This window comes from Meles meles, chromosome 3 (genome assembly GCF_922984935.1).
Source record: "Meles meles chromosome 3, mMelMel3.1 paternal haplotype, whole genome shotgun sequence".
Lineage (NCBI taxonomy): Eukaryota > Metazoa > Chordata > Mammalia > Carnivora > Mustelidae > Meles > Meles meles.
In genome coordinates, this window is record NC_060068.1 from 85,387,218 (window position 1) to 85,400,797 (window position 13,580).

Here is a 13,580-nt window from a genome sequence, read left to right on the forward strand (position 1 = left end):
ATAATAACTCTGAATACCATATACCTTACAGTCAACTATATCGTCTCCTTAAGGTTTTACAGAAGCAAACATAACCCATAAATCTATAAAAATATAGCTTATTATAAAGTCTGAGACTTCTGCTTTAAAACAATATAAATTCTAAGCAAAACAGCAATCATTACTTAATAACCTTTTAAGTAACAACCCGAAAATCCCAATGATTCTGGCAATTTTCCATAATCCCCCCATCCTGAATTTCAAAACTACATTAACTTCCCAGGAAGCCTCTTGGAGACATTTCCTAATAGTAAGGGAACATTACAGTGCAGCGTAGAAGGCAACAAGAAGCTTGTACAAAAAACCAGACTCTCTGCTGGCATCAAAACTATAAAAAGAAAGGAAAGAAAAGGAAAAAGAAAAATATATACATGCTTGTTTGGACAGACACAGAATGGAACTAGAATGATACATTAAAAAAACAGTAACACAGTAACATTTGTTGCCTCCACAGAAGAACAAGACTACAGAAAAACAGATTTGGAAGACTTTTCTCAGTATACTTTTGTTCCCTGTGGTTTTTGTACAACTGTATTATATTATTATTCTAAAACAAAACAAAATCCTTTTTAATTCTGAAAGCTTTAACTGAAATCATACCACTGGCCATTTCCATATATAATACACAAACAGTGTGGACCTTTCATTTTGATTTAAATCAAGCATTAACTTTTATTTTTGTTATTCTACTTAAACATTCCTATCACATGTGACTTGACTATACCAAAAAGCATTATTTGATTTCATTTTTTAAAAACTATCCCCCAAAGAATTTATTAAAAAAAAAAAAAAAAAACAGTAAGATAAATGCTTACTCTCTTGTCTGGACTGGTGTCAAAGATTTTTCAGTTTTCTTTTCTTGCTCCAGGGAAGAACTAACAAATAAATAACATTTGTTTTTAAGTATGTAAAAAGATTTAATATTTAATATAAAAAATACTTTTATGTAATTCACACATTATGTCTATTCTATCCATCACCAAGAAAGAAATTATTTTAACTTGTTTTTTTAATGATAAACCATAACATCAATATTAATGAGAGTGTGTGGTCCAAGAGTCAATTTCTCAGTCAAAAATTTCTGTCATCAAGTATAAATAATCTGACTGATGATTCACAGACCTGTACCCCTGAAACAAGTAATACATTATATGTTAACAAAAAAAAAAAAAAAAAAGGATAAATAATTTGCTACACTCTAAGTAGGGAATGTTTTTACTCTCTAATTCCTTAGCAAAGGGAGGCTCTCTTAGTCCTGCGGCCTAAAGCAACTTAGCCGTGGCTTTTCTCCCAACCCTTAGATGTCAAATAATGCAAAACCTAGGTTTTTGGCCCTTCCTTCACTAGGCCAAAGACCTGATGAACCTGAAAAAGGCTATACTGAAAACGTGGCACTATTCCTACATCCACCTGCTAAACCATGAAGAACATACACTGAAATTTATTATAAACCACCTGCTTCTCCAGGCTAACTTGATTAAAGAAGCTTTGTTCTTGAGGAACTTCTTAATCAAATGCCACTATATTTAATTAGTAGGTAGGGCATAAAAATTAGACCATTCCTTTAGAATCAGGTTATAGTGTACAAGAAATAGAATCCGTAGTATCAGTTAGAGAAAACGTGTTTAGTTGGTTTTCAAACAACTTAGTAATATAGGAAAAGAAACTTACTTTTTAATCTCAGAAGTAAAGGATACCATCCCAAGAAAGCAGCTACCTGAAATACCACTAAGTTTTGTTAAAAAGATTCTCTCTAAAAGAACATCATATGTGCTATAAATTTTATCAACATGCTTTTGGAAAACATTGAAACTCTACTCTAAAAGTGATACTTAAATCACTATACACTCTAAGAAAGGAAAACAAGTATAGTTTACTTACGTCATCGGATTATTATCTGGCAGGTAATATATGAAATCTCTCATAGTCATTTTTGAACGATCTGGTGGCTTCTGACTTTCATTTATGGCATATTTGTTTTTCCATTGCTTCTATTACACGCAAACACATACAAAGATCCACTTTTATTTTACAAATACGGAAGAATTTCACATGTACTATACTCCAAGGTATAGCTCACTGCTGCATTCATTCCAAGTGATTTAATATTATTCCTACCACAATTATTCCTAATTTAAGGAGTGAATATTGAAAAGTTGTAGCACATCAAGGAACCTTAAAAACAAAAGTGTCCAGGACTGGACAAAAGCTCAGTGTATAAATCATACAAATGTCTTCTAACTATAAGAGTTTAAAGAATTTATAAACATACAACTTTTTTTTACATTGCAGTGAATTGGATTTCTGTGAATTTCATAAAATTCTTGAAGCAAATGTTTAATTCCCCAGAATAAATCTACCTAAGCAGATTCAATAAACATAGAACATCTTGAAAGACTTCAATTTTAGAAGAACAGATTCAAATCCCACTGGTGTTTGACACAAAGCAAGTAACATCTATGAGCCTATTTCCATCTGTGTAAAACAGTGATCTCTACTTCACAAATGTAATAGAATTAAATAACAAATATAAAGCACCATGTTAAGTGCCTTCCTTTTAATTAAAAAGGGCATTCTGAGCTAAAATTAATAAGTCAGGAAATGACAGATGTTCACGAGGATGCAGAGAAAGGAGAATCCTCCTACCCTGTTGGTGGGAATGCAAGCTGGTGCAGTCACTCTGGAACACAGTATGGAGGCTCCTCAAAAAGTTGAAAATTGGGGCTCCTGGGTGGCTCAGTGGGTTAAGCCTCTGCCTTCGGCTCAGGTCATGGTCTCAGGGTCCTGGGATCAAGCCCCGCATTGGGCTCTCTGCTCAGCAGGGAGCCTGCTTCCCCCTCTCTCTCTGCCTGCCTCTCTGCCTGCTTATGATCTCTCTCTCTCTGTGTCAAATAAATAAATAAAATCTTTAAAAAAAAAAAAGTTTAAAATAGAGCTACGCTACAACCCAGCAATCGCACTACTGAGTATTTAACCTGAAGATATAAATGTAGTGATCCAAAGGGACACGTGCACCCAAATGCTTATAGCAGCAATGTCCACAATAGCCGAACTATGGAAAGAGCCTAGATGTCCATCAACAGATGAATAGATAAAGATGTGGTATGTACACACACACACACACACACACACACACACAAACACACACTGGAATACTATGCGGCCATCAAAAAAGAAACAAAATCCTGCCATTTGTAATGACGTGGATTGAACTAGAGGGTATTACCCTAAGCGAAAAAAGTCAATCAGAGGGGTGCCTGGGTGGCTCAGTGGGTTAAAGTCTCTGCCTTCGGCTTGGGTCATGATCCCGGGGTCCTGGGATCGAGCCCCGCATCAGGCTCTCTTCTCAGCAAGGAGCCTGCTTCCCCCCCTCTCTCTGCCTGCCTCTCTGCCTACTTGTGATCTCTCTCTCTGTCAAAAAATAAAATCTTTAAAAAACAAAAAGTCAATCAGGGACGCCTGGGTGGCTCAGTTGGTTAAGCGGCTGCCTTCGGCTCAGGTCATGATCCCAGTGTCCTGGGATCGAGTCCCACATCAGGCTCCTTGCTTGGTGGGGAGCCTGCTTTGCCCTCTGACTCTGCCTGCTACTTTGTCTGCCTGTGCTCACTCTCTCTCTCTCTGACTAATAAATAAATAAAATCTTTAAAAAAAATTAAAAAAAAAAGTCAATCAGAAAAAGACAACTATCATATGGTATCTCTGATATAAGGAATTTGAGAGGCAGGGCGGGAGTCATGGAGGGTAGGAAAAAATGAAACAAGATGGGACCGGGAAGGACACAAACCATAAGAGACTCTTAATCTCAGGAAACAAACTGAAGGTTGCTGGGGGATTGGGGAGGAAGGACAGGGTGGCTGGGTTATGGACATTGATGAGGGTATGTGCTATCGTGAGTGCTGTGAAATGTATAAGCCTGATGATTCACAGACCTGTACCCCTGAAGCAAATAATACATTATGTGTTAATAAAAAATTTAAAAATTTTATAAATAAATAAATAAGGCATTCTGTATTTAAGAATAAGAGCTAACATGTTTTGGGCTCTTACTATCCGCAGAAAGTAGTCTAAATGTGTTTTATATGTATAAGGTCATCTAATCTTTACAACCTCCAATGAGATACATACTATCATCAGTCTTATTTTACAGATGAGGACACAGAAAAATTAATTAAATTGTGCAAGGTCACATAGTAAGGAATGACTCCAAAATTCAAATCTTAAGTATCTAACTGCAGATTTATATGCTTCCCTATTGGTACAGTACCCTTTTCAAAAAATAATCTACCTTTAAGATTAAAAGATGGTCTTAAAAAAAAAAAAAAAAAGGAAGATGGACTCTACACATACATGCAAATTTTCCCCCTTTATAATTTCCACATTATCAACTTAGAAAATATTACCAATTCATTTAGCTCAAGTATATTTTGTCTTAATTAAAACAAATAGAACTCATGTCACTTGGACATCATGAAAAACCAGACTGAAGATTTATTTTATAAATATACTTGGTATATTTTTCTATGTATGTATAGGTACAGAACTTCTATTTGTGGCCTTCACCAAAAACAATGAAAGATATAGATGAATATATAAAAATTAACATAGTGGAAAAAAAGTTTATTAAGTCCACTGTGCTTATTAATCAATCAGTTAACAAAAGGGATATTGAATGATGAATTACAGACTTATACCCCTGAAACAAGTAATACATTATATGTTAATAATAAAAAAACAAAAGGGATATTAATTGATTATGCTCCATTAAATGCTGTAGATATTTTTACTCCAAATGATGCCTGACTAACATAAAAACAGAATTCTAGCAGGGACCAGTCAAAATGTGATTTTTGTCTCCCTTACCTTCTCTTTTCTCAATTCTTCTTTTAACATTTCTCTTAGTTTCTGGGCTTTATATAATCGATATCTGTCTGAACATGGCTGTTTCTCTTTTGTTGAAACAGGGTTCGGCTGTGCAACTTCTTGATTAACTGTAGATAAGGGATGAGATTCTGAAGGAACAGTGACACCAGGCTTAACCAGAGTAGGAGTACTTGATATTCTCTTTCTTCTCTGTGAAACAGTAGAGGAAGATTTACTGGATTCTTCAACATAATTTTCACTGTCAGTCTTTTCATCACTGTTGAAATTTTTAAAAAAGAAAAAAAAAGAGTACCATGGATCTTTTATATTCTAGTTTCAAAAAACTAGCCTGGTGAAAATCTAAAACAATAGAACCTCATTATTAAAAAACTCAATGACTTGAGATATACAGTAATCATGACAGCAACTGCAATAAAAATTTTATTTAGTAAATGTTTTTAATAGATATATTAATTCTAAAAAGACTGCTGATCTTTTTCAAACTTCAAATCCCACAGGACAATAGAACATATTATTTCATGTTCACGCTAACTCTTTCAAGGAAAACAAAAGGCCAAGTTAAAAATTAAAGTTTACCCTATTTTGAACCACTAGATAACTGACAAATGTTTTTCTTTATAATCTATACTAACATCTTCCTGAACTGATCTCAATTACTGAAATTTTACTCTATCAATCTGAGATCAGCCAAACCAAACATACAAAACTTCAAACTTCTAAAATATCTCTACTGTAGTACTTGAGAATATTCATTTAGCTTCATTAATCAAACCAAATATTATATGGGGCAGAAATCATTTATCTTTTGTTGGGTAACTAGTTACACAGCTATCAAACTCCTTACTCAAAGAAAAGTGCTCAGTCACTCCAAATTACATACTAGGTATATAGCTCAGATTGGATATACGTATTTCAGGAATGGCCTGAAAGGAAATTAAGTCAAAAAGATAGAGGGGTTAGGGCACCTGGGTGTATCAGCAGGTTAAAGCCTCTGCCTTCCGCTCAGATCATGATCTCGGGGTCCTGGGATCGAGCCCCGCATCGGGCTCTCTGCTCGTCAGGGAGCCTGCTTCACCCCCGCCCCCGCACCCCCCGCCCCCGGTCTGCCTCTCTGCCTACTTGTGATCTCTGTCAAATAAATAAATAAAATCTTAAAAAAAAAAAAAGGATAGAGGGTTTAAAATTAAAAGCAGTTGAGGCATCTGGATGGCTCAGCAGGTTAAGTATCTGCCTTGGGCTCAGGTCCTGATCCCAGTCCCAAATCAAGGTCCCTGCTCAGCAGGGAGTCTGCTTCTCCCTCTCCCACCATGTGCTCTGTGTGTGTCTCTCTCTGGAATAAATAAATAAATAAAATCTTAAAAAAAAAAAAAAGGAATTAAAAGTACTCCACACTTGCATCACCTGTGTGGCTCAGTCGGTAAAGAGTCTGCCTTCCTCTCAAGTCATGATCCCTAGGTCTGGGATCAAGCCCCATGTCGGGCTAGCTGCTCAGTGGGGAGTCTGCTTCTCCCCTCTCCCTTACCCTCTCCTCCCGCTTGTGCACTCTCTTTCTCTCAAATAGATAAATAAAACCTTCAAAAGGAAAAAAAAAAAGTAGTCCACACTTTCCTGTTATGATTAGTTTTATAGAAAAGTGGAAAACAGGGATGCTTGCGTGGCTCAGTAGGTTAAGCATCTGCCTTGGGCTCAGGTCATGATCTCAGGGTCCTGGGATAGAGTCCCGAATCAGGCTCCTTGCTCAGCGGGGAGCCTGCCTCTCCCCCTGCCTGCTGCTCCCCCTATTTGTGTGTGCTCTCTCTCTCTCTGACAAATAAACATATAAACTCTTAAATATAAATAAATAAAAGTGGAAAACTCCTAAACCTATAGAATAATCGTCCCAAGAAATCTCTTTTTTGAAGTTTTGTTTTTTTTTTTTAATAATCTCTACATTCAACACAGGGCCCAAACTTACAGTCCCAAGATTAAGAGTCGCATGCTCTTCTGAGTAAGTTAGCCAGGCACCCAAAAAAATGTCCAATTTAAATTCATATCTCAGCCTTTAAAACGTGATACATGCACCATGTACATTTCACCCAATTATGCTGAAACCACAAGGACAAAACATACATCCTATGTTTTTATCACATATTTTTACAACTGCAAAGACCCACAAAAAAAAGGTTAAAAAAAAACAAATATACTCCCCATATGCCAACTCCAAGAGACCAAATATCCTCAACCTCAAATGTCTCAAGACTACAAAACCTGAGTAATTCATTTATTAAATTATCAAACCTCACATACTTGTATGTAACTAACAGGACCTATTCAAACTTCATTAACAGTGACTGATATTTGTATTTCCTTTTTTAGAGAAATTTTGAAAAAGTATTCATATAAAAAACTTGAAAGCTACTAAGCATCACTAAGCTGGCAAAATAACACCTTATACCCAGCACCAGTACAAGCCAAAAGTTTGGCCAAAAAGAAAGGGAGTAAAATTTCCACCTTCCTGTCAGAGCATACAGAGAATTTATACCATCTCATTGTCATTTAATAGGGTCAGATTTTATTGCTTTCCTCACATTCATATTACAGAAACAGGGGCTATTAGCAGCCCAACATGTCTTAACTTTAATTACTTTCTTAATTACTACCACCGCATTTATTTTAAACAAATAACTTTTTGTAGGCAACTATTCTGCCATGTCCTATGCAAGACAGTTTATGTCAGTTTTTTCTAAACTCCACAATAACTCTCCAAAGCATGTAGTATTATCTCCATTTTAGAGTAAGTAAATTCTGCCTGACCAAGTCTGACAAACTGTTAAATTAAGAAAAAAATCCTAAATCCAAATGTGGCGCTCGCACATACTTTTCCCTTAGCAAACATGACCACTATAAAAGGACACGCCCTCAAAGCAAAGCAAGTAACCACATCTCCTCTCCACTGACACAAATTAGCAGAACCAAAGTAACATTGGTCTTTTAGGAATAAATCAATGTTTTTAAAATTTTAAAAACTACTTAACCTCTTCAATGTACTCCGGAAGAATAAAAACTACGGTAAAGTAATCTAAGCTAATGAACATTACCACGTGTGGATACTTTTCACTTCAAAACTGTTACATGTGGATTCTTCCCACTACCTCTTGAAGACATGGTCCTCACCCCAGGAATCTACAAACCTTAACAAAATCCACATTTGCCACACCTTGTGGACAGAACGACAAACTGCAGTTGGGAGTAGGTTCATAGGGCCTCAACTCTAAGGCTTAATGCGGGGGACGAAGACTCCTACGGTAAATTCATCTGGTCAGCTTCCAGGTGACAGCCCCATAGAGGCGGGGCAGAGGAAAATATTCCGCACCGCATGCACTTACCTGCTTTTGGGAGCCTTTTCTTGGGGCTCAGATCCCCCGCAATCCACCGGGGGCACATCTGTAGACTCCGCTGGCTTCGGGGAGGAGGCCGCTGCAGGATCCTGGGGCCTGGGCGCCTCTTGTCCACGCTGCGGGTTGGGGGTGGTGGAACCCCTGGCGCCTACACCAGGCCTGACATTCGGCTTCACGCTAAGGCGTGCCCTGCGGAACATGGCGGAGCCAGGGGGCCCGGGGAGGCGGCCCCAAGGCCGCTCTCAGCCCCGAGCCCCGGCCGCTGCCCGGAGCAGGGATTAAGAACTACGCCCTTTCCACACAGCCACGCCACCAGGCCAGCGGGCAGCTACCGCAGTTTCTCACCCCCGCCGCCTCCTCCGTCCTCCCGCCGCCGCCTCTTCTTCATGACCCTGCTACACTAATAGCTAAGTTTCCCCCAGTACCTTGCTTCCCCGCACTCATAGGGCGCCGGAACTGATTACGCCATCAGCCAGCGCCGCGGAAGAACGTAAGACGCACATCTCCTGGAGCCATGGTAACTGTCAAACTAAAGAGTCTCTTGTGAACCGGAAATTGGGATGCGCGGTAAACCCCTCTCCCCTCATCAGGGATCCTTAGGTGTTACTGAAAGGAGGGGAAGGAGGTAGTCAAGCCCCTCAGCCCAAACCTTTCGGAGACTATGAAAATCATGGGGCGCCTGATTGCCTCAATTAGAAAAAGTGTGGGACTCTCGTGCGAGCCCCACTTTGGGGGTAGAAATTACTAAAAACAATAAAAAAAACTTTTTTTAGGGGCACCTGGGTGGCTCAGTGGGTAAAGTCTCTGCCTTCAGCTCAGGTCATGATCTCAGGGTCCTGGGATCCAGGCCCCCATCGGTCTGTCTGCTCCGCGCGCAGCCTGCTTTCCCCCTTTCTCAATACCTGCCTCTCTGCCTACTTGTGATATCTCTCTCTCCCTCTCGCTCTCTCTCTCTCTGTCATAAATAAAATCTTTTTTAAAAACCCTTTTAAAAAAAGGTGGTGGGGGCACCTGGGTGGCTTAGTGGGTTAAAGCCTCTGCCTTCAGCTCAGGTCATGATCCCAGGGTCCTGGGATCGAGCCCCACATTGGGCTCTCTGCTCAGCAGGGAGCCTGCTTCCCTCTCTCTCTCTGCCTGCCTCTCTGCCTACTTGTGATCTCTGTCAAATAAATAAAATCTTTAAAAAAAAAAAAAAAAGGTGTTGTATAGTAGTGCCTGTTCACCAGCACAGCCCCAGAACTTAGAAATTCTAAATTGAGTAGAACATAAATTACAAATTCAGGTATGAAGAAACTGGTAAATTACTTTCTACAAGGGAAGCTAGGTTTCTGGGCCATATCGTGGGAGAAAGACCATTCACTGTATACCTTTGTGTATTTTTTAATATATCTGTTCAAAAATTATTATACTTAAAACTATATAGTTAGAGTAAATTAGCATAAGTATTCCTAATCTGCTTCAGGCGATAGAAACAGCAATAAACAAGACACTCTGGGTTGGGGAGAAAAAAAATACAACAAAGAACAAGATAATTTAAGAATTTATTAAATACGGGGCACCTGGATGGCTCCTTCTGTTAAGAGGTTACCTTCGGCCCAGGTCGTGATCCCAGGGTCCTAGGATCGAGTCCCACATCGGGCTCCTTACTCAGTGGGGAGCCTGCTTCTCCCTCTGCCTCTGTTGCTCCCCCTGCTTGTGCTCTCTCTCAGACAAATAAATAAAATCTTAAAAAAAAAAAAAAAGCAGTTTCTTAGAAAACAGGTTGTCCAGGGGCGCCTGGGTGGCTCAGTGGGTTAAAGCCTCTGCCTTCAGCTCAGGTCATGATCCCAGGGTCCTGGGATCGAGCCCCGCATCGGGCTCTCTGCTCAGCAGGGAGCCTGCTTCCTCCCTTCTCACTCTCTGCCTGTCTCTCTGCCTACTTGTGATCTGTCTGTCAAATAAAGAAAGAAAGAAAGAAAGAAAGAAAGAAAGAATGAATGAATGAATTTATTAAATACTATGAAACAAATTTAAAGGATACTATGACAGGGACACCTTGGTGTCTCAGGGGATTAAGCACCTGCCTTCCTGGGGGATCATGATCTCAGGATCCTGGGATGGAGCCCCGCATCTAGCTCCCTGCTCAGCAGGGAGCCTGTCAATCCCCCTACTTGTGCCATCACTCTCTGTCAAATAAATAAATAAAATCTTTAAAAATAAATAAGTAAAGTGCACTATGACAGAGATTAATGGAAGCCTGGCTTATTTTAGGTAGGATGGTTAGGCTTCTAGAATGTCAGGAAAAATGGCCATAGATGAGGTTGGCCTTACACAGTATGAGCCAATTTTTGAACTTGCATTATAAATTCTCTGACTCGTTGCAAGAGAGGCCCGACGTCCTTTGTGGAAGGACAAGATTTAACAACCTGATACCAGTTAGAATGGCCAAAATTAGCAAGACAGGAAACAACGTGTGTTGGAGAGGATGTGGAGAAAGGGGAACCCTCTTACACTGTTGGTGGGAATGCAAGTTAGTGCAGCCACTTTGGAGAACAGTGTGGAGATTCCTCAAGAAATTAAGAATAGAGCTTCCCTATGACCCTGCAATTGCACTGCTGGGTATTTACCCCACAGATACAGATGTAGTGAAAAGAAGAGCCATCTGACCCCAATGATTATTGCAGCAATGGCCACGGTCGCCAAACTGTGGAAAGAACCAAGATGCCCTTCAACGGATGAATGGATAAAGAAGATGTGGTACATATACACGATGGGGTATTATGCCTCCATCAGAAAGGATGAATACCCAACTTTTGTAGCAACATGGACGGGACTGGAAGAGATTATGCTGAGCGAAATAAGTCAAGCAGAGAGTCAAGTATCATATGGTCTCACTTATTTGTGGAGCATAACAAAGAACACGGTGGACATGGGGAGATGGAGAGGAGAGGGACTTGAGGGAAACTGGAAGGGGAGATGAACCATGAAAGACTATGGACTCTGAAAAACAACCAGAGGGTTTTGAAGGGGCGGGGGAGGAGGGGTGGGAGGTTGAGGAACCAGGTGGTGGGTAATAGGGAGGGCACGTACTGCATGGAGCACTGGGTGTGGTGCAAAAACAGTGAACACTGTTACGCTGAAAATAAAATAAAATAAAATCCTGCTACATTAATAATATGTCAAAAAAATTAAATCCTTTATTAATTAATCCTTGCTAAGTCATCAAGAAGGAGAAAGAAAGGCAAGTGTTTTTGAGAGTAAAATAACAAGGATGGAGGGGCGCCTAGGTGGCTCAGTGGGTTAAAGCCTCTGCCTTCAGCTCAGGTCATGATCCCAGCGTCCTGGGATAGAACCCCACATCAGGCTTTCTGCTCAGCAGGAAGCCTGCTTCCCTTCCTCTCTCTCTGCCTGCTTCTCTGCCTATTTGTGATTTCTGTCTGTCAAATAAATAAATAATATCTTTAAAAAAAAAGAACAAGGATGGAAAGCACAGAAGAGAGAAGAGATTCCTTTCAGACGGGAAAGAAACTGGAGATCTGTGGATTCTGTGGGCTCCCTCCGGGACCCCAGGGGAGGGAACAGGGCATCAAATACCCCTAAAGAAGCTCCAGAACTTAACAAAGAAACCCCTACTAAAGATGTTTCAGGAATATTGGAGCCACTACCAGGACCACAGGACTTTGCACAATATATTCTGGTACAAGGGCGCATTGCCTTTCCCCAAATGTTCTCTCTGTTCCACCTCAGAATCTAGGGCATTCCCACAATTCTGTGCATAAGGCAGTCAATAATGACAAAGATTTAATTTCTCACTAGTATAAAGATGGGAACAAAGTCAGATTTAATTTTGTTATTAAATATAAAGTCAAGCACACCTGGATGGCGCTGTTGTTTAAGCTTCTGACTCTTGATTTCAGTTCTGGTCATGATGCCTGGGACCTGAAATTGAGCCCGAGTGGGGGCTCTGCACTTAGCTTGGAGTCTTACTTGTCCCCCTCCCTCTGTTCCTCCTTCAGCAAGCTCGCTCTCTACTCACGCCCTCTCTCTTTCAAATAAATAAATAAATAAAATCTTTCAAAATAAATAAGTAGGGGCCTGTGTGGCTCAGTCGGTTAAGCGACTGCCTTCAGCTCAGGTGATGATCCCAGGGTCCTGGGATCAAATCCCATATCAGGCTCCCTGCTCAGCTGGGAGCCTGCTTCTCCCTCTGTCTCTGCCTCTCTGTCTCTCATGAATGGATAAATAAAATCTTCTAAAAAAAAATAAGTAAGTAAATATTAAGTCCTAAGATATTTGTTACAGAACCAAGTTTGTGGAGTAAATTCATAATGGCAGCACAGTCATTTCAAAAGTCTTCAGTTTTCTCTGATACACCAACATTTCTTGTGTACATCATTATGTGTCCCTACAACTCACAAAGTATATTTGCAGCCACAAAGAAAAAGCTCAATTAAACTGTAAACTAAGACCACATACAGAAACAACACTACCACTTACCTTCCAATCCCAAACTGCTTCGTTTCCTTCTTTATGAGCCAGACCAGATAGTCAATCTTTTCCCCCTACTCCTTACTCCAGAAGAAGTTGCTTAAGTGGAATCAGACACTTGGCCCATAAGCACTGTTGAAGAGAGGCGAGGCTTAAGAAGAGTGACAAGTACACAAGGCTCTCTGAGTTTAAAAGAATGACAATAATAGCTAACTTATTGAGGGCTACCATATATTGGGCACTTAATACTTCACATACTTAATTCAGTTAATTAAGGAGGAACGTCTACCGGGCGCCTGGGTGGCTCAGTGGGTTAAGCCGCTGCCTTCGGCTCAGGTCATGATCTCAGGGTCCTGGGATTGAGTCCCACATCGGGCTCTCTGCTCGGCAGGGAGCCTGCTTCCCTCTCTCTCTCTGCCTGCCTCTCTGCCTACCTGTGATCTCTCTCTCTCTCGCTGTCAAATAAATAAATAAATAAAATCTTTAAAAAAGAAAAAGGAGGAACATCTACCTTCCCCTTTTACTGGCAAGGAAGCTTTACTGCAATTAAGTAACATGCCCAACTTCACATATCTACTCCATGGTAGAACTGGGCTTTCAACCAAGACATTCCAGTGCTCTAAGCCTTCACCACTTTCTCCTACCTTCTCTAAAATAGGTGATTCTTTGGAGTTAAAATATACTTGAGAGTGCATTGTAGTATTTTCTATACTTTTGTATATGTTTGCAATTTTCCAAAATAAAAGTCTTCTAGAAACAGCGTGATTTAGGGGAGCACTTAGGTGGCTCAGTAGGTTAAGCAGCCAACTCTTGGTT

At 40.1% G+C, this 13,580-nt stretch overlaps 1 protein-coding gene across 3 annotated transcripts in view; it reads right to left on the minus strand.

The window, feature by feature from the left end:
* Positions 1-8,709, minus strand: part of BDP1 (B double prime 1, subunit of RNA polymerase III transcription initiation factor IIIB) — a 95,388-nt gene extending 86,679 nt beyond the window's left edge. For 2 of the 3 annotated variants that reach the window (XM_045999597.1, XM_045999596.1), the window contains exons 1-4: positions 8,286-8,709; positions 4,900-5,176; positions 1,921-2,030; positions 855-914 (exon numbers count right to left, since the gene is read on the minus strand). In XM_045999597.1, coding sequence (XP_045855553.1) covers positions 855-914; positions 1,921-2,030; positions 4,900-5,176; positions 8,286-8,497 — 659 coding nt within the window. In that variant the 5' untranslated portion in view covers positions 8,498-8,709. The remainder of the gene's footprint in view (positions 1-854; positions 915-1,920; positions 2,031-4,899; positions 5,177-8,285) is intronic. The other variant, XM_045999598.1, reaches the window with a different exon arrangement.
* Positions 8,710-13,580: the final 4,871 nt, after the last annotated feature.